Here is a 21485-nt window from a genome sequence, read left to right as displayed (position 1 = left end):
TGTGTTGTTCAGAGAGATTACATGGGAAAGTTGTGAAAGAAATTCATGGGAAACGGAATGAGTTCATGGATGTCTATTAAACAAGTTGTTTACCTTAAGGTCAGTTCAGTCAACACCATGTTAAAGTGAGACTCTAAGACTGAGTTCTCTTGTTCCTGGTTCAAGTCAAGCTTGATTTTGGATTTAATATATCCTGAAAGTTTTCTATGTTCCTGTTCATGTATTCCTGTTCAAACCTTACTCATTATATCTTGCTGATTTTGGACATGCTGTATCTGTGATTCCTGGCTGTTCCTGGACTGTGTCACCTTTGGAACTTTATGAGCCATTTGGATTATTGTTTGGTTCTCAGCTTTTGCTAAACCTTTTTGGATTTTATATTTTCCTTTAATATTCCTGATTTCTTATATGCTTTTTATATGTTTTTTATAATATACTGTTTGCTTATATTCCTGGACTCTTGTGTGGTGCGGTGGTCATAGGTGTTTCCAGGCCTGGAGTGCAACAACAGCATAGCCTAAGGATATGATGTCAGGAAGATACCTTCATTGTGATGTAGCTCCTAAGGAACAATGACCTCCAGACTACATAAAGTATTTTGTCCTGTGGTGTACATGTATGCACATGCATAACTTACTCATCTCCTATGTAGAGGTTGGGCCACACTTCGTTGACATGTGTGTACTTGGGGCTGCCTTTCCAGAAGAGCCTCTCCAGGTCAAATGCTCCAGGAGTACAGTAATCTCCATCTGGGTCTACTTTGACTGCTGCGTACGCACTTATCTTCCCAGATTTCAGGGCTGTTGAAGACATCTGATCTCAAGACTTTGTGTTCAATGGATGGGGGGAAAAAAGGACAGAAACCCTGCAAGACAATGACAAGTACAAGGTCAGGGTGATTAGAAGCATCCTAGGCAAAGAGGGTATTTTTTTCTCTCAAATCCTATTTGTCATTTAGTTATGGCAGGAAATGCACACAATCATTTTTGACTGTGGCAAAAAGCATATTCCTTGGAGAGATATGGCAGCAGAAGTGCTGTAAAAGGTAAAAACAGTTTGTCCTTTTCCAAGATAGACAAGGCAGGACAAGGACGTATCTTCCTCCCACAGCTGGCCATGCTTTCTGTCATTACAAAGCTTAAACTGGCCAGCCATGAAGCATTTGAGTGTTATCCTGTCCAAGCCTACTTCTCATCAACAACAGAGGAGTAATCTATGTATTATTTATTCATCTTTCACCACAAAACAAATGATAGTTTGGCTACATACTTGATTTATACTATTTATCTATATATATAAAAGGGTAATGAAATTTCAGCCTAGGACAAAACAACAAAACTACACATCCCAGAAACACAAAACTTGGCAGTACAACCCCTCATCCATGCCTCTACGTTCATACAAAAAAAAGAAAAGGAAAATAAAGTCCTAATTAGAGGGAGAGGAATAATTACTTTCATCCAATTGCTGCCAGTTAGAAGGCTATGCTCCGCCCACATGGTCTCCTAGCAACCCACTCACTCCAGGGTACAGGCAGAGTTAGGCCTCACTTAGGCCTCTTCCACACTACCTATAAAATACAGATTATCTGATTTCCCATACCACCATACTTCGCCACAGCAACGCGTGGCCGGGCACAGCTAGTATTATATATTGGGAGACCCGGTGGGGAAGTGCGTTAGGTCCCAGGTTCAAACCCCGGGAGTGGAGTGAGCTCCGCTGTTAGCTCCAGCTCCTGCCAACCTAGCAGTTCGAAAACATGCCAATGTGAGTAGATCAATAGGTACCGCTCCGGTGGGAAGGTAACAGCGGTCCATGCAGTCATGCTGGCCACATGACCTTGGAGGTGTCTATGGACAACGTCGGCTCTTCGGCTAAGAAATGGAGATGAGCACCAACCCCCAGAGTCAGACATGACTGGACTTAACGTCAGGGGAAAACCTTTACCTTTACCTTATATTATATATTATTTAATATATAAGTAAGATAAGTAGGATTTATCCGTTGAGTGTGGTTATTTGTTTATAACCTGTTAGGGTTATAAGGGAGCCCCCAGTGTCACAGTGGGTAAAACTGCTGAGCTGCTGAACTTGCTGACCAAAAGGTCAGCGGTTCGAATCTGGGGAGCAGAGTGATCTCCCGTTGTTAGCCCCAGCTTCTGCCAACTTAGCAGTTCGAAAACATGCAAATGTGAGTAGATCAATAGGTACCGCTCCAGCAGAAGGTAATGGCGTTCCATGCAGTCATACCACCCACATGACCTTGGAGGTGTCTACGGACAACGCCGGACCTTCGGCTTAGAAATGGAGATGAGCATCAACCTCCAGAGTCGGACACAACTACACTTTTATTTTATTTTTGCTAGGGTTGCCAGGTGAAAAGCAAGACAGGACCTTGTGCCTTTAATAGTTGGACAGAAGAAGGGATTTCAGCAGAAGGAGCTGAACCCACTGAAATTCTCTTTCTAACACAATACAGAAGACTTGTCTTGTTTTTTTTACCCGATACATACAGGTATTCACCTGCTTCTGAAAACAAAGCCATTGTGAAAGAGAAAGATGCCCATTCTGAAAGAGAAAAAATGAAATTGGAACAGCAGCAGATTGGTTAGTCACTAGATGTAGACCTCTTTCTTTTAAGGGCAAATTGCTTTTCTTTTGTTCAGGGACAACCTTCAACCATTCTTGTTGCATAGACCTCAGGGCAGCAAAAACAATTTTTGCCCTCTCCCACCTTTTTCCCATCAGAGTTGTCAGAATTCACAAAGAGCAATGTGTCCAGAAGGGATCATGGGGAAAGACAAAATCAGAGCTACTAGAAGTGTCCCTCTTTTGCCTTGTCTGATGTTTCTTCCTTGATATGGATGTGGTGACTTTACTTCCTCCTTCAACATGGATTTGGTTTCCTACCGAATTTCTACAACACTGATTCTATTTTCTGTTTACTCAGTGGTTCCTCTGGAGCCTCCAGTGGTCTAGGGGATAAAAGCCTTGTGACTTGAAGGTTGGGTTGCTGACCTGAAGGCTGCCAGGTTCGAATCCCACCCAGGGAGAGCGTGGATGAGCTCCCTCTATCAGCTCCAGCTCCATGCGGGGACATGAGAGAAGCCTCCCACAAGGATGGTAAAACATCAAAAAACATCCGGGCATCCCCTGGACAACATCCTTGCAGACGGCCAATTCTCTCACTCCAGAAGCAACTCTGGTTGCTCCTGACATACACAAAAAAGTGATTCCTCTTCTTTCTGGAAAGAAGTAACTAGTAAGGTGCTGAAGGGTTGTGTCCTAGGCCCAGTGCTGTTCAACATATTTATTAATGACTCTGATGGAGGTTTCAAGGGCTTGCTTATCAGGTTTGCAGAAGACACCAAATTAGGAGAGATACCTACTACTCCAGACAGAGCCGGCCCTAGGTATTTTTCAAGTGTAGGCGAACAGAATTTTGGCGCCCCCCCCCCCAACCAATCACTGAAAAATAAAAGTGTTGGATAAGTGAAAATGTTGGATAATAAGGAAGGATAAAGGAAAAGCCTATAAAACATCAAATTACATTATGATTTTACAAATCAGTGACAGCTAACTCCTCCCAAAAAAAGATTCTCCCAGGCAAGAAGAAGCCAGGCCTTGAAGCCACAGGGCCATTAAATGCTAATCAAGGTGATTAATTACAACATTCACACCTGCTTCAAAGAAAAGTTCTTTCTCCCACCCTGGACCTTCTACAGATACCCCACATACCTAGCTTCCAAGTTCCTACAGACCTCACAATCTCTGAAGGCCCCAAAGGTGGGCTCGCGTGGTGCGAAGGTGGGTCCACGCCGGCTGGAAGGCCCAGCACAGGCACCGGGAGGCCCAGCGCGGTCGCCGGAAGGCCCGAAAGAGAAGGAGGTGGAGAGTGGTGCCCTCCTCCCAGGACGATGGCGCCCCCGGGACGATGGCGCCACAGGCAAGTGCCTATTTCGCCTTATGGTTGGACCGCCTCTGACTCCAGAAGACAAGATCGGAATTACCTTAACAGAATAGATAGCAGGGCAAAACTAAGAAAATGAATTTCAACAAGGAGAAATGTTGTGTACTACACTTAGGCAGAAAAAAATGAAATGCACAGATACAGGATGGATGACACCTGGCTTGACAACAGTACATGTGAAAGAGATCTTGGAGTCTTCATGGACAATTTGAACAGGAGCCAATAATGTGGTGCAGTGGCTAAAAAAGCCAATGGGATTTTGGGCTGCATCAAAAGGAATATAGTGTCTAGATTAAACACTTCCTAAGTGTTTTGGCCTACAACTACCAGAAATCCCAGCCAGTTTACCAGCTGTTAGGATTTCTGGGAGTTGAAGGCCAAAACATCTGGGGACCCACAGGATGAGAACCACTGGTCTAGATCAAGGGAAGTAATGGTGCCCCTCTATTCTGTGTTGGTCTGATCTCACCTGTGTCCAATTCTGGGCACCACAATTCAAAAGGGATATTGACAAGCTGGAAGGTGTCCAGAGGAGCGTGACTAAAATGATCATAGGTCTGGAGACCATGCTCTTTGAGAAGTAGTTTCAAGAGCTGAGCATGTTTATTCTGCAGAAGAGAAGGCTGAGAGGAGACATTATAGCCATGTTTAAATATCTGAGAGGATGTCATAAGAAAGAGGGAGCAGGCTTGTTTTCTGCTGCTCTGGATACTAGGACTCCGAGCAATGTATTCAAATCACAGAAAAGGAGATTCCACCTGAACATTAGTGTGATGGCGCGAGTGGCGCCATCTATATGTTGAACTGTAAGTTGCAAGATTTGAATTGTATCATGCCTGATTTTGCTTTTACCCTGTAAATGTAGTTGGATTGATTGGTTATTCATAACTGTCAATCAATGTTGTTTGCACCTCAGCTCAATTGTTTGACTCCACCCTTTCCTGGAGTGGATCAGTGTTTACTTTTTCATTCCACCATCAAGTTTTCTACCAGGTGGACATGAGAGAGACTTGGCTCTAAAAGCCCTTGATTAAGTTACCTCTCAGCATCAATTCTGAGGTTCATACCCTTGAGACTTACGCTTCATGTTCAGGGCCAACCTGAACGATGTTGAGGAGTCTCAAGCGCCTCCAAATCAGTCCTTTGGCAACAGAGGAAGACTTCAAACATAGGCCATTTGGACTGAGGCTGAGGTTTGCTCTGGCATTCACAGCCATTGAGAAAGAGGAACCTGGAAAAGCTTCTCAGCTACAGAGCTCCTTGGACTTAAAACAATCAAAGACTGTAATGTATATTTTCCTTTACCCCTTTGAAACTTCCAGCTTATTGGGATAACCTTTTGTGAACAATGAAACCAGTTTTTGTGTTATCTACAGTGTTTTGGTCCTTGTGAGTTCTAGTTTCCCTAAAGGAGGGCAAGAAGCAATCCTCTGGGGAAAGATGTCACGTCCATGCCTCTTTTGCTAAGAGTTATAGCCCCAGGCGCGACGGCACAGTTAGGAAGAACTTCAGCAGTGGAACTCTCTGCCTTGGAGTGTGGTGGAAGCTCCTTCTTTAGGAGCTTTTAAACAGTGGTTGGATGGCCATCTATCTGAGGTGCCTTGATTGTGCTTTTTCTACATGGCACGGGGTTGGACTGGATGGCCCTTGTGGTCTTTTCCAACTCTATGAGTCTATGAAATGTTCTTGGTTGCTTTTATAAAGCACCAGCCTTCCACATATTGTTAGCAACAACAGCAACAGCACTACAAGCCTGTCTATATGCTGAATGATAACAGAGGACCTAAGGTCACCTAGGACAACCTTCTCCAGCTGGTCTGTTCTGCTTCCGCCTCCATCCTCGCAGGTCATCTGTCATCAGCTGCCTAGTAAAAAAGAGCCTGATGACTTTACACACTGAATCTATTAATCAGCACTTAACTACCATCTAACTACCACTGGCCAATGTCACAGTAATTCATTATCACCATTTGTGCTTTTTGGATTTCAGTTACATCTGATCCCACTCATTTCAGTTTCCACCCACCCAAGCTGTTGTATAATAATCTGCCAACTGAGATGACCCTTTGTGCGTCTGAGGGAGTTGACTGCAGCCTGTGATACTTTGTATGCCATAATAATATTTCTTCATCTTCAAGATACTGAAGGATTCAGTCGTTTGGGCTGCTGCAGAAGACTACCGTATATACTCGAGTATAAGCTGACACAAATATAAGCCGAGGCACCTAATTTTACCACAAAAAACTGGGTATGACTCGAGTATAAGCCGAGGGTGGGAAATGCAGCAGCTACCGGTAAATTTCAAAATAAAAATAGATACCAATAAAATTTCATTAATCAAGGCATCAGTAGGTTAAATGTTTTTGAATATTTACCATATTTCAAAGAAAAACAATAAACTAGCTCTATAAGTGGAAAAGTAGGGGCAACAAAAACAATATGGTATCAACAATAACCTAATAATAATAATAATAATAATAATAATAATAATAATAATAATAATAATAATAATAATAATAATACAAACTTCATTTTGATCCCACCCTACCTCCCCATGGGGACTCAGGCCGGCTTCCAACATAGTAAAAGGCAAACATTCAATGCTTATATAAACAATGCAGAGCTAGATATAGATCTATAATTATAGATTCTAATTTCACATATGCATTTCCCCCCGAAATGTTTGCAAATCCCCTCTGTGTGTGTGCATTTCCCCTACAATATTTGCAAGCCATATATACACACACACACACACACACACACACACACACACACACATGTCTATATATATTCGTGTGTTCATTTCCCCCCTGTAATATTTGCAAGCCCTATATATAGGTAAGAATATATTCATATCTATCCAGACATCTCTCTTTATATAGATATTTGCAGAGACTTGCAAACATATGAGGGTAAATTCATATATAAAAACAATGTATATGTATGGCTACAGATACACAGGCACATGGATCTATATGTATAAAGGATTTGCAAAGACCTGCAAACACGAGGGGAAATTCATATATAAAAATTAATGTATATAGATAGATACACATATAAAGGTACATAGAGATAGCAAAAGCTTGCAAGGGGTTACTGCCTATATATCTGTAGGAGAGTTTAACAAATATTTCAGGGGAAAATGCTTTCATAAGATTAATGAATATATATTTTTCTTCTTCCTGACTTGCAAGGGTGTCTCTCTTTTCAAAACATTCCCTTGATTAAGAGCAAGGGAGACTTTGCAAAAGAAAACACACTGATAAGGGAGAAGAGAGAAATAGATCACATATTGCAAGCAATAGCCTGCAGGCTCTGTTGCTGGCCTTGAGCCAATTATAAGCCTGGGGAGGCTTTTTCAGCTCATAAATAAGGGCTGATAAACTCGGCTTATCTTCAAGTATATACGGTAACTTGTTTAAAGTTGCCGTAGTCTTTTTTCTCAATTCTGGACATTGAACTTGCATATGATGCATTATTTTAATTATGCAAATTAGAAACATTCATTGTTCTTTTTCTACCTGTTACATTTCAAACTTTGTGGTTTTTTAACATTACAACTAGTCTGAAAGAACCAGTAGAGAGTAATGTTTAAAACGGCAGGGTTGGAACAGGGAGATCCAAGTTCAAATCTTTGCTTGGTCATAGAATGAATTATGTGACGATGGCCTCTGATGACTCCGAATAAACCTACTTTACATGTTTGCTGTGGTGATTAATAGGGAGAAGGAAACTATTTAAAGTAGACATGTGCATTCCTAACACAGTACAAAGAGAAGAACAGCAGCAATAATATTAACATTTTGCCACGCATAGATCTTTCTGTTAGTGTCATAATCAGATCTTGGTTGCTTTTGCTATCTGTTTTCATAGATGGCAAAAACCTGATTCATGAAAACACGATAGGAAACCCCGAAAAGAGACTGACACCTAACTCACAGGGCAAAATATTGCACAGAGACAAATAGTAGTAACTGAAAGGAGGAAAGCATGGTCTGAATTCCTTCAGAGATACAGAATAAATATTGTATCATAGTAAAAAGCAGTCTGCTTCAACTGTTTTTCACCTTTTTGAGTTTTCTTCAAAATGTACAAGTCTATGCTAGGATATCTGTGCTCTCATCCAACTTTTGTTTGGTAACATCATTTAAGATCATGATAAATGTTCATATCTTTTTCCATTTCCAATCCTTCTCAGACTGTTTCTTCCTAATTCAAAAATCTATCAATATCTGCCAACTAAAGAAACTCTCTATCTATGCATCTGATGAAGTGGACTGCAGTCAGCTAAAGCTGGGTTCGTTGATTTTGTGTGTTTTTTATTCCTGGTATGTTTGTTTTCATGAAGAGAGAGAGGAGGAAGAGCAAGAGAGGGAGGGAGGCTGGAAGGAGTACAGTAGGAAGAAAATGATGCTTCTGCCTCTTCACTTTGTGCTTCCTTGCCACAACTTTTTGCTTCTACCATTTTAAAGTTGATATTTATTTTTTATTGTAAATGTGCATTATACATTATTTGTTATTTATAAAGTACACTTTCTTACTTATGCAATTTGTTTGAATGTTTTTTCCTTTGGCATTGAAGGATTGCCATACATGTTGGAAATTACCCTAAGTCCGCTTGGGGAGATAGGGCGGTCTACAAATAAAGATGATGATGATGATGATTAAAAAATGTAATAAAAAATGTGGGTTAGGGTCAGAGCCGGTCCAACAATGAGGCGAATTAAGCGGTCACTTCAGGCGCCAAACATACGGGGGTGCAGTCGAGACTGCTTTTTCTGTTGATTTGTTGTAAAACATGATGTTTTGGTGCTTAATTTGTAAAATCTTAATGTAATTTGATGTTTAATAGGCTTTTCCTTAATCCCTCCTTATTATCCAACATTTTCACTTATCCAATGTTTTTATTTTTCAGTGATTTTTTTTGGGGGGGGGCACCAAAATTCTGTTCGCCTACACTTGAAAAATACCTAGGGCTGGTTCTGGTTAGGGTTTGGGGGGCTAGAACGAATCAATAGCATTTCAATGAAAATTCACTTTGAGATAAAAGTATTTTGAGTTAAGAGCTCACCCATGGAATGAATTAAACTCTTAAGTCAAGGTATCACTGTACATCTTATTGCAAAATATGTGATCAGAGTAGGGTTGGGGCTCCCAGAATTATTCTAATTGAACCATGCTTCCTGGTCACAAGTTGATGTGTCATACAGAGGCAAACTGTCTCTATTTTACTCATGGACTTTACTCAGAGTTTTGCACTAATCACCCTCTGGACATAGCAATTGATGTTTTGGTTTTAATAATTGTCATGTTATGTTGTTTTATAACTATGTTATTATATTGTGTTTTAAATTTATGGACTGTTTTTCTTATGTAAGCCGCCCCGAGTCCCTTCGGGGAGATGGAGGCGGGGTACAAGGATAAAGTTGTTGTTGTTGTTGTTGTTGTTGTTATTTTATTGTATGACACAGCAAACAAGATAGACATGCTGGGTTTCATATTACAGTAGAGTCTCACTTATCCAACATAAACGGGCCAGCAGAATGTTGGATAAGCTAATATGTTGGATAATAAGGAGGCATTAAGGAAAAGCCTATTAAACATCAAATTAGATTATGATTTTACAAATGAAGCACCAAAACATCATGTTAGACAACAAATTTGGCAGAAAAAGTAGTTCAATATGCAGTAATGCTATGTAGTAATTACGGTATTTATGAATTTAGCACCAAAATATCACGAGATATTGAAAACATTGACTACAAAAATACGTTGGATAATCCAGAATGTTGGATAAGTGAGACTCTACTATATTATTAATATGAAATTTATTATTAATAATAATAATAATAATAATAATAATAATAATAATAATTATTATTATTAACCACTATCATAGAATCATAAAGTTGGAAGAGACCTCATGGGCCATCTCTAGCTTAGTTTGGTCACAAGTTCAAGCCTGCATGAAAATATTAGGAATAGGTCTTTCAGCCGAAACTGAAAATGGAGTACCAAATGTAAAACAGCAGGAGAATGACAAGAATGAACACATTAAGAGTTTACATAGTGCTTCCAGCAGATATGCTTGGGACTTAAAATTCATTATTTGTGTGTGTTTAGAATGTGGGGCCATTTTGTGTGATTTCCTGAGGATCGTAGTTTATCTATAGCTGGCACCTACTGAGCTCCACAGTGGCAACTGCTCCCTGGTGTGGTGGTAAATTCTGAAGTGCAAGAGCTCACCATGAAATTCACCATTGCCACATTCCCAAGATGTTTTGATTCTGATCTGCAAGCTTGCTGTATCAGTTTCCATCTCCACCAAGAAGTGATTTATAAAGTAAATGGATCATAATTGTCTAGTCAAGAGAAAAACACATCCAAATGCTTTGCATTGCAATTGGGCTGTCTCTAAACAAGAGTAACCCTTGCACTGCTATGCAGATTTCAGTACAGCTCAGCAGAACCAAGGAATACTGAGGAGGAGGAGGAGGAGGAGGAGGAGGAGGAGGAGGAGGAGAAGGGCAAAGGTTGTCATAAGTCTTGCTAATGAAAAAGTCACAGTGCTTAACCCCTGAACACCCTGGTTCCACTACATCTCTCCTGCTGCAGGAGTTTAGGGAATGGTTGCCCTGGAAGATTTGGGGTGGAATAGGAAGTGCCAGAAACCAGGGAAGAGTTAATCAGATACAGATGAATTTACAACTCTCTACATTCTGTGCCACTGAAGAGTTAATTCTCTAAGCATTAAAGATGTAATAGTATCCATAAAATATACAGACACCATTCTGTGCCTTATGCTCAGGCTTATTAAATTACTTGACTGCACTGGCCGGCACCTCTGAAGGCCTGATTTATTACTAAGTGCCTGTGTGAAATCCACTCTCAAAACCTCTCTAAGGAAAACACGTGGAGTGGAGCAGAAATACAGCTCAAAATCTGCAAATCATCCAGGTGCCTCAATAGAATTTTTCACATGAGCGAATTGGAAATCCACACAATTTGGGACTGTTTCTTGCTGCTCCAGCAGACTTCCCCCTTCCACTTCTAATTTCTCTGGAGACTTTTTCAGGAGGCCTGGGAACCTGTGGGAAATGGGGAGTGGGGTGGGGTGGGATGGGGGAAGGAAGGCTGGAAAACCTTCATTCATGAGCCTTTATTTACTTACGTTGGTGTTAGGGATTCCTCTTTTTCAGAAGAGGAAGGGAAGCAGGAAAGTGTTCATGAATCTGAGGGTGAGTTGGAATCTGAGGAGGAGATTTTGCAAGTACCCACTTTTCAGGAGAGGCTAGGATAGCTGCTAGAAATGCAGCTGAGTAATTAGGAACTGCCCAAACAGCTGTGAGGGGACCCAGGGCTATAAAGCAGAAGCAAGTGCAGCCAGCTCTTACTGGTAACAAACTGACTCTAATGCCTTTGCTCCCTGTGTGCCTGCTCTGAGTCTGCACCTGGATTTATTGCCGTTTCTTTGTCTGAAGTAAGACTGCTATTTGATTTGACTGTATCAGATACTAAGAATTGTATTTGCCCTAAGACTTCCTTGCTTTCTTTTGCATTATTCCAGTGAGTGTACTGTACTTTATGTTTTGCTGAAGTAAAGCAGTTTTCATTTACTTACCTCAGTGTCTTAAGGCTGTTCAAAACATGACACTTGGGCTCCAAACCAATTATGATTTAGAACTTTAAACATTTGACACCATTAATAAAAAGCCCTCCCTCTGACCCAACTGCTACTGCCGTTCCCTTAGATGAAGAGAAGAAGAGGTGAGCAAAGTTCTACCATTCCTTGGCCCAGAAGCAGACTAAAGGCCCTCCATACATCCCAACTATCACTGCCATAGTTTTGGAGAGAGAAGACAATGTAAGAACTCTTTGATCAGTGGACTATCTGAATTACCAAGACAAAATCAGGATAATGAGCTAAGACACCAGAAGATGAAGAAATTCCCAGTGAAATCTAACCTCACAAAGACTATTATATTTCTTTTTTGTGTCTGTATCTTTCCTACTCCTGACTAAAATGACAATGAATGCTTGTTCAGAGTCATGCAAAATTCTTAACAATGGTTTACCTAATCCTAACAACCTCATCAGATGGCCACTGGAAATACTCCGCTTCATAGAGGGGTGTGGGGATCCTGGCACTCCACACCCCGCATCTGCCAGCTGGCTCGGTGGGTGACAGGCTAAATTGGTGCATGCCACTGAATTTAGCCTCATGTGAAGAGGTTGTCAGAAACACCAGAAAACCCTCAGACAAAAAATGACATGATCTCATACCAATAATTAAAAAAGCATTTAAACAATAAATATGGTCTAGGCCCACACTATGATGGAGCTGCATTCACCTGAGTGTGAATTACCTTCAATTGGGAAGTTTTAAGGGTAAATGATTGTCTGGAGAATAGATTTCCCTAACACTGGTGAAACGTCCATATAGTGCCCAGCTAATTTAGCTTTAGAAAAGTGACACAGATTTTAACTTAGTTAATATAAATACGTTATCTTATCCAATCCAGATATGAATTCTGGATTTAACAAGCTAACATACTGTTTTGGGTGAAAGGAAAGGGTAATAAAATACTAAAGGTTGAAGAGGATGAAGCGATGCTAGAGTTCCTTTAAAGAAAAATACGACTGCTCTTGTGGCTGTGGAATAGTCATGGGATTGCATTTGCCAAAATCCACAAGGCCTTTGCCAATTAACTAAAAATAAATCTGAATTATATTTTAATGAGTTTTGTTGGGAGTGGGGCAGGAAGAAAAGCTCTATGTCAGGGGTCCCCAAACTAAGGCCCGGGGGCCGGATGTGGCCCTCCAAGGTCATTAACCTGGCCCCCGCCCTCAGTTTTATAATATAATATATTGTATATACATATAATATTGATAATAATATTATAATGTAATACAATATAACACTAATAATAATACCATATAATAACATTAATTATATATTCTATATTACATATAATATTACTAATAATATTACAGTATAGTGGTATAGTTCAATAAAGTAATATATAATGCTAATATTGTGCTGTGCTAATAATATAATATATTGTATATACATATAATTTGTAAGCCACTCTGAGTCCCCTTTGGGGTGAGAAGGGTGTGATACAAATGTAGTAAATAAATGCAGTAAATAAGTAAATAATAAATAAATACATTTTAGACTTAGGCTTGCCCAAAGTCTGAAATGACTTGAAGGCACACAACAACAACAACAACAACAACCCTAATTAACTTGACTATCTCATTGGCCAGAAGCAGGAGCACACTTCCCATTGAAATCCTGATAAATGTATGTTGGTTAAAATTATTTTTATTTTTAAATATTGTATAGCTCTTTCATTGTTGTTGTTGTTGTTTTTGCACTACAAATGAGACATGTACAGTGTGCATTGGAATTTGTTTGTATTTTTTTTTTCAAATGATAATCCGGCACCTCAACAGTCTGAAGGATTGTGGACCGGCCCTCGGCTTAAAAAGTTTGAGGACCCCTGCTCTATGTCATGAGTGATTTCACTGCCAGGATACAAGAACAATTTTTCAAAACAACGGGACCTGGGTTGACTGAGGCTGAATTTGCTCTCCATACCTGAAACATAACATAACTTTCTGGCCAGGAGTCAGGAAAACCTTCCTACTTAAAGAATGGATTTGTCAGAAGATTCCAGCAGTCAGCAGTAGTGGTTTGTTCATAGAATGGCCATGGCAAGGCAGTTAAACTGGCTAATGACCTGTTTACACGGGCCACTGGAATCGTCGTGGTGAATCCGGTGACCTCAGTTGGGGGGGTGAGGAACCGGTCACCCCATGTCCCGCATTGCCCGGCTCAGTAGGAAGCTGATACCATGGGGGGAAGTGTCGATTGCAGGACTTCCCCCATTCAGGCATGTAGGCCGGGGGGGGGGGTCTTGAGGGGCTTCACCCCACCCCCCAATTCTCAGGATAGTCCGCAAGAAGGCCTTATTGGTACTGTTTATTCATATCCTGATCTGATCACCATGCTCAATATATGCCATATGCATGGGAGTATTGGGATAATGATACAAAAGATTTGCTAGGATAGATCCTCTTTCACTCAGGCAAATGTGCTCCCTATCTTCAAGAAGGGAAAAAAGGACAACCCAAACAATTACCGTCCGGTTAGCCTCACGTCGATACCAGGCAAAATTCTGGAAAAGATAATTAAGGAAGTGGTCTGCAAACACTTAGAAACAAATGCGGTCATTGCTAATAGTCAACACGGATTTACCAAAAACAAATCATGCCAGACTAATCTGATCTCTTTTTTTTGATAAAGTTACAAGCTGGGTAGATGTGGTGAACACCGTGGATGTAGCATATCTGGATTTCAGCAAGGCCTTTGACAAGGTCCCCCACAACCTTCTGGCAAACAAGGTAGTCAAATGTAGGCTAGGCAAAACTACGGTTAGGTGGATCTGTAATTGGTTAAGTTTACGAACCCAAAGGGTGCTCACCAATGTGTCATATTCATCTTGGAAAGAAGTGACAAGTGGAGTGCCGCAGGGTTCCGTCCTGGGCAACTTCTTTATTAACGACTTAGACGAAGGGTTAGAATCATCAACTTTGCAGATTACACCAAACTGGGAGGGATAGCCAATACTCCAGAAGACAGGAGCAGAATTCAAAATGATCTTAACAGACTAGAGAGATGGGCCAAAACTAACAAAATGAAGTTCAACAGGGACAAATGCAAGATACTCCACTTTGGCAGAAAAAAATGGAATGCAAAGATACAGAATGGGGGACGATGCCTGGCTAGACAGCAGTATGTGTGAAAAAGACCTTGGAGTCCTTGTGGACAACAAGTTAAACATGAGCCTACAATGTGATGTGGCAGCAAAAAAAGCCAATGGGATTCTGGCCTGCATCAATAGGGGTATAGCATCTAGATCCAGGGAAGTCATGCTTCCCCTCTATTCTGTCTTGGTCAGACCACACCTGGAATACTGTGTCCAATTCTGGACACCGCAATTGAAGGGAGATGTTGACAAGCTGGAAAGCGTCCAGAGGAGAGCAACTAAAATGATCAAGGGTCTGGAGAACAAACCCTATGAGGAGTGGCTTAAAGAGCTGGGTATGTTTAGCCTGCAGAAGAGAAGGCTGAGAGGAGACATGATGGCCATATACAAATATATGAGGGGAAATCATAGGGAGGAGGGAGCAAGTTTGTTTTCTGCTACCCTGCAGACTAGGACGAGGAACAATGGCTTCAAACCACAGGAAAGGAGATTCCACCTGAACATCAAGAAGAACTTCCTCACTGTGAGAGCTGTTCGGCAGTGGAACTCTCTCCCCCGGACTGTGATGGAGGCTCCTTCTTTGGAGGCTTTTAAGCAGAGGCTGGATGGCCATCTGTCGGGGGTGCTTTGAATGAGATTTACCTGCTTCTTGGCAGGGGGTTGGACTGGATGGCCCATGAGGTCTCTTCCAACTCTACTATTCTATGATTCTATGATTCAGACTCAGCCCCCCCACAAAAAAAATCAAAATCCTGGCTACGGGCCTGCCCCCATTACTTCCTGTGCAACATGGGAAGCCTCCTGTATGGTTGACATACACTGGCTCCACTCTAGATGACCCAGAGAGCCCTGCTGGAAGAACACATACATCATAAAATGGGAGCCAGCAGGCTTTGTGGGTCAACTAAGACAACCAGCGTATGCCACTGAAAACAGCCCTGTCTGATGAGGTCATTAGGATGTGTAGGTTCTTGTATTTTTACCCTAAATATAATAAAGCACAAGCTGTGACAAGGCTGCCATTGTGATAAAATCAATAACAAGCATGCTATTTGTAGACTTAATACTTTCTGTTCCTGTACGGTAAGGTGTGCCTAGTAGAATCCTGCCATTAAAGAATGAAAGGACTGCACAGGGGTTTCCCAAAAAAAAAAAAAAAAAAGGGCAAGGGCTTTAGGTTCTGAAATCTAGATTCAGCTGAAGCCAGGAGTCAGGATTTCCCAAGCAAGAATATTCCTTGGTTGATGAAGGAATGAGAGGATGGGATTTCTATTTTTAAAATTTTTTAGAAGGTATATTCTAGACCAGGGATGAGAACGTGGTGCTGGATTACAGCTCCTATGATTCCTCACTACCTGATATACTGGCTGGGATTGATGTTGGAAGAAGCAAAGACCACCAGCATTGAAGTGACGCTTCTATGCCATTAACTCCGCTGTACTGGCCACGTTGTCCGAATGGCCGATCACTGTCTCCCAAAGCAGTTACTATACTTCCAACACAAGAATGGGGAACATAATGTTGGTGGACAGGAAAAAAAAATTTAATTGGAAAAAATCCAAGAGGCCTGCCAAAAGGGGCCGGGCTGTGGCGCAGGCTGGTAAAGCAGCCTGCTGCAATAAATCACTCTGACCAGGAGGTCATGAGTTCGAGGCCAGCCCGTGGTGGGGTGAGCACCCGTCAATTAAAAATAAAAAATAGCCCTGCTCGTTGCTGACCTAGCAACCCGAAAGATAGTTGCATCTATCAAGTAGGAGATAAGGTACCACTTATAAAAGTGGGGAGGCAAATTTAACTAATTTACAATGTTGGAATGAGGAAGTGCGGTCAGAGTGGATGATGAAGCAGCTGCTCCCCCCGTGGCCAGAATCGAACATCCCCTCAGGAGAAGGTTAAATTGCCTCTGCGTCTGTCTGTCTCTGTCTCGGTTCTATGTGTATATGGGCATTGAATGTTTGCCCTGTGTGTGTATAATGTGATCCGCCCTGAGTCCCCTTTGGGGTGAGAAGGGCAGGATATAAATACTCTAAATAAATAAAAAAATAAAAAAGATATTACACACAAAAATACAAACGAAGCCTGAATATTTCTTACTGAGTATGACTGATAACAAACTCTGTTTGGATAAAAACAAAGACAAACTGTTTGTATATTTGACAACGGCAGCAAGAATGGTTTACGCAAGACTTTGGAAAATGGACGAAACCTCGACAATAGAGCAATGGTTAGACAAAGTTATGGACATTATATACTTTAACATTCTTAATGAAAAGACATTTCGGGAAACCAATAATATCTACCAACTGGCGACACTTCAAAGAATATATGAAAAGAAAAGAAGAAAGAGATAAAGTATCTGAATAGACTTAATAATTTAACAAACAATTGATCCTGGAACTGAAAAGAGGAAAAGGGGACAGGTTAAGTAAGACTGACCAAAGGAAGATGAAAAATAAAGCAACGCAAAGACGAAAAATGGAAGCCAAAAATTCCCCCTTCCCTTTTTTCTTTTTCTTCCTCCTTTTAAATTTCTTTCCTCTTTATATCCATCTTCATACCCCCTCTTTTTTTCTTTCCATCATTTAACTCCCCACCGCTCTTTCCCTATAGTATTTAGAAATTTTATTGACTATGGAAAAAAAATTCAATAAAATTATTATTAAAAAGGAAAAGAAATTTAAAGATGGGCTTAAAGCCAACCTTAAAATTTGTGGCATAGACACTGAGAACTGGGAAGCCCTGGCTCTTGAGTGCTCTAACTGGAAGTCAGCTGTGACCAGCAGTGCTGCGGAGTTCAAAGAGGCACGAACGGAGGGCTTAAGGGAGAAACATGCCAAGAGGAAGGCACATCAAGCCAACCCTGTCTGGGACCACTTTCTACCTGGAAACGGATGTCCTTACTGCGGAAGAACATGCGGGTTAAGAATAGGTCTCCACAACCACCTATGCATCCACCACCAAGACACTACACTTGGAGGACCATCATCCTCAGGCTACGAGGGATCACCTAAGTAAGTAAGTAAGTAATTGCAATTCAACAAAATTTGGAGCTCTACACTCTTGCCATTAACTCTGCTAATGGAATTGGAGGTCCTTAGAATTGCAAATTTTCAAGACTGCTAAAATGATGACCACAGTGAAGCTTATTAAGCAGGTCAAAATAAATAGAGAAGCGCCTAGTAGAATATGTATAGCATCCAGTTCCAGATGATTCATCTGCCAGGGAGGGACAATTATCTAAAATTGTCCAAACTGCCATTAGTGCCTAATTGTTTAAGGGCCTTTCAGATAGTCTATGATTACAGGCAATAAACAAAAGTTGAAAAGTGAATGGGAACTAAAGGCAGACAATTAGAAAAAAGACAGTAATGTCGCTGGAAAAATGACACACCATGTAAATATTCCAAGAAGGCTAAAATAATATACATCTTTTTATGGTGTTGCTACAAAATTAAAAGCCAAGATGAGCAAAACTGTATCTGATTCTTACAACAGATCATATAACTTTACTGAGCTTATCAGATTCCTAGAAGAACAAAGGAGGGGGTTTTGTACTAGGTTTAAAATGTTATCAAAAAGACAAGAGGACATTTTGTGTTTGTCAAAGAACAGAAGACAAGAGAGCGACAAATTAGAAATGGTAAAGCAAGAAGATTAGGCTATAAAAATGTTATGGTAGAACCATCAGGCCAAAAATATTAATTTAATAATGGAGACAACATGTTGCTGCACTCACAAATATTGTGACAGTGATCTGGAATGCTGGAAGGGAAGAGGAGCCAAGAGAGAAAATCTTGTACTGATTTTCAACTATCCTCAAACCGACTGGATCAGTGACAACCAAGCTATGCCAAAGACACAACATTCCGTATTTATTTACTCAAATCTAATGCTCGCCTTTTTGGCTAAATTACCTTCCAAAATTATGGTGCACATTAAATTTGTCTAATATGGAAATCGTAGTGCTGAGCCAGAGCAAAAGGAGAAGCAGCTTCAGGACCTGCATTTGGAACTCTTCTTGGAGGAAATGTCTTCTCTAACTTAATTGCCATGGCTCATTGCTATGCAATACTGAGATTTATAGTTTAGTGAGGCATCAACATTCTCTGGCAGAGAAGGTGAAAGACCTTGTAAAACTACAGCCTCCATAGCATTGAACCAAGGCAGTTAAAGTGGATTCATTTTATCGCACAAATGAATCCCAAGTTTTTTTTTCCATTGCTGAAAGCTTCGGTGCTCTAACCCAGGGGTCCTCAAACTTTTTAAGTCGAGGGCCGATTCATAGTCCCTCAGACTGTTGGGGGGCCGGACTATGATGGAATAGTCCAAAATTAGCGTTGTTGTTGTTGTTGTTGTGTGCCTTCAAGTCATTTCAGACTTAAGTCAACCCTAAGTCTAAAGCAGGGGTCCTCAAACTTTTAAAGCAGAGGGCCGGTCCACAATCCTTCAGACTGTTGAGGGGCCGAATGATCATTTGAAGAAAAAAAAAATGAACAAATTCCTATGCACACTGCATATGTCTTATTTGTAGTGCAAAAACAACAACAACAACAACAACAAAAGAAAAATACAATATTTAAAAATAAAAACAATTTTAACCAATTCAAACCGATCAGGATTTCAATGGGAAGTGTGGACCTGCTTCTGGCCAACAAGATAGTCAAGTTAATTAGGATGATTGTTGTTGTGTGCCTTCAAGTCATTTCAGATTTTGGGCGAGCCTAAGCCAAAATTTATTTATTTATTATTTATTTATTTACTACATTTATATTTTGTCCTTCTCACCCCGAAGGGGACTCAGAGCGGCTTACAATTTATATCTATATACAATATATAATTATTTGCGGACCAAAAGGTGCCAGGTTCAAATCCCAGGAGTGGAATGAGTGCCCGCTGTTAGCCCCAGCTCCTGCCAACCTAGCAGTTCGAAAACATGCCAATGTGAGTAGATCAATAGGTACTGCTCCGGCGGGAAGGTAATGGCGGTCCATGCAGTCATGCCGGCCACATGACCTTGGAGGTGTCTATGAACAACGCCGGCTCTTCGGCTTAGAAATGGAGATGAGCACCAACCCCCAGAGTCGGTCACGACTGGACTTAATGTCGGGGAAAACCTTTACCTTTACCTTACAATATATTATATTATTAGCATATAACAATATTAGCATTATATATTACTATATTGAATTATAGCACTATATTGTAATATTATTAGTAATATTACATGTAATATATAATATATAATTAATATTATTATATGGTATTATTATTAGTATTACATTGTAATATTTCTATCAATATTATATGTATATATAATATTATATTATTAAAACTGATATAAAAATATTATAGTATAAAACTGAGGGCAGGGGCCAGGTAAATGACCTTGGAGGGCCGCATCCGGCCCCCGGGCCTTAGTTTGGGGACCCCTGCTCTAACCCTTTTGATTTTAAAGAAGGAATCCTACGCAGGCAGCAACTATAATGCACACCTTTTTGGGCCAAATTACAAAGAGTGCACTTTTTGCCGCTGAACATTACATTTGCCAGCAAATACTTGTTTTGATTTCAAGGTTTTGAAAATGTAGGTACGCATTAGATTCAGTGGCGCATTAAACTCAAGTAAATATGGGTATTTATTTGCAATATATTATTATGCTTTTGATCAATTGTTTATGGGACTGGAAAGAAGGGAGGCAGCCCATGAGCCAGTATTGAGCAGTAGCTATTGGTGGAAAGTACTGTATACTAGAGATGTGCGCGGTATTTGGCTCATTTGTTTCATTTGTGTTTCTGTTTCGTATCGTCCATTTGAATGGCATAAAACAGAAAGACCCCAATGAAACAAAAACTGACTTGAAACGAAAGGCAGGCGGGAGGCGGTGTCCCCCGGTTTTGTAAGTACTTTTGAACCATTTTTAATCGATCGCACATGCTGTGTGTGTATATGTGTGTGTATACACACACACACACACACACACACACACACACAAGGATTGGTGAGAAAGTTTCAGTTGAGACTCCTTTTCCCCATGATAACTCTTTCAGGAGTGAATTTCCCTTCTGATGGGTAGATTTCTCTCACTTCCGGTTGTCTCACCCCTGTTCTTAACTATGAGTAAGTTAGATGTCTGTAGCTCACAGACCGCCAGTTTTTGTTTGTTTACTCCTTTTTAACATAACAATAACTGCAGCGTTGAAGGCCAACCCAAGACTTCTTGCTGCCTGAAAGGAGCAGAAAGTGGCAACCTTTGCTCAAATAAAGATATTGAAAGCCAGATGAGTTATCATGACATAGGCTGCGATGCTTCTGGATCATGGCCATACAGCCCAGAAAACTCACAACAACCCAGTGATTGCAGCCATGAAAGACTTTGACAACACAATTCCACAAGTGCTTCTTCACATAAAAATGGCAATAGCCATTTACGTTGCTAATAGTTTGCTGCCCTTTTATTATATCCAAAATTTGTTGCCTTAAGGTGACCATCTCACTCTGCCTGGTTGCAGGGACAGCCTATTTATTCAAACAAATAAATAAATAAATCAGCCCAGCTCTGTCACTCAATTTCGTAAAAGCAGAGGAGATAACTAGCGGACACACAACTGGAGAGAGAGGAGCAGATGGAAATGCCACACCCACCCTCAAGCGGCACTTGTGTTGTAGAGACCTTAAAATGTTAGTCTTGTTACTCACCACATGTTGTTTTGTGAATCCTAGCAACCACCCAAGGAGCCTTAC

General features: G+C 40.7%; 1 protein-coding gene and 1 long non-coding RNA gene across 4 annotated transcripts in view; one reads left to right on the top strand and one right to left on the bottom strand.

The window, feature by feature from the left end:
• dusp29 (dual specificity phosphatase and pro isomerase domain containing 1) overlaps positions 1–21485 on the bottom strand; it is a 71920-nt gene that overhangs the window by 10652 nt on the left and 39783 nt on the right. For 2 of the 3 annotated variants that reach the window (XM_008114221.3, NM_001281713.1), the window contains 1 exon segment: positions 638–865. In XM_008114221.3, coding sequence (XP_008112428.1) covers positions 638–813 — 176 coding nt within the window. In that variant the 5' untranslated portion in view covers positions 814–865. 3 annotated transcript variants of the gene reach the window in all.
• On the top strand, positions 758–12645 carry LOC134298035 (uncharacterized). The gene is made up of 3 exons (XR_010005010.1): positions 758–889; positions 2515–2606; positions 11721–12645. It is a non-coding gene; the product is annotated as an uncharacterized LOC134298035 (long non-coding RNA).

This window comes from Anolis carolinensis, chromosome 3 (assembly GCF_035594765.1).
Source record: "Anolis carolinensis isolate JA03-04 chromosome 3, rAnoCar3.1.pri, whole genome shotgun sequence".
NCBI classification, from domain to species: Eukaryota; Metazoa; Chordata; class Lepidosauria; order Squamata; family Dactyloidae; genus Anolis; species Anolis carolinensis.
Note: the sequence above shows the minus strand (reverse complement) of the source record. Positions and strands in the feature narration are given on the sequence as shown.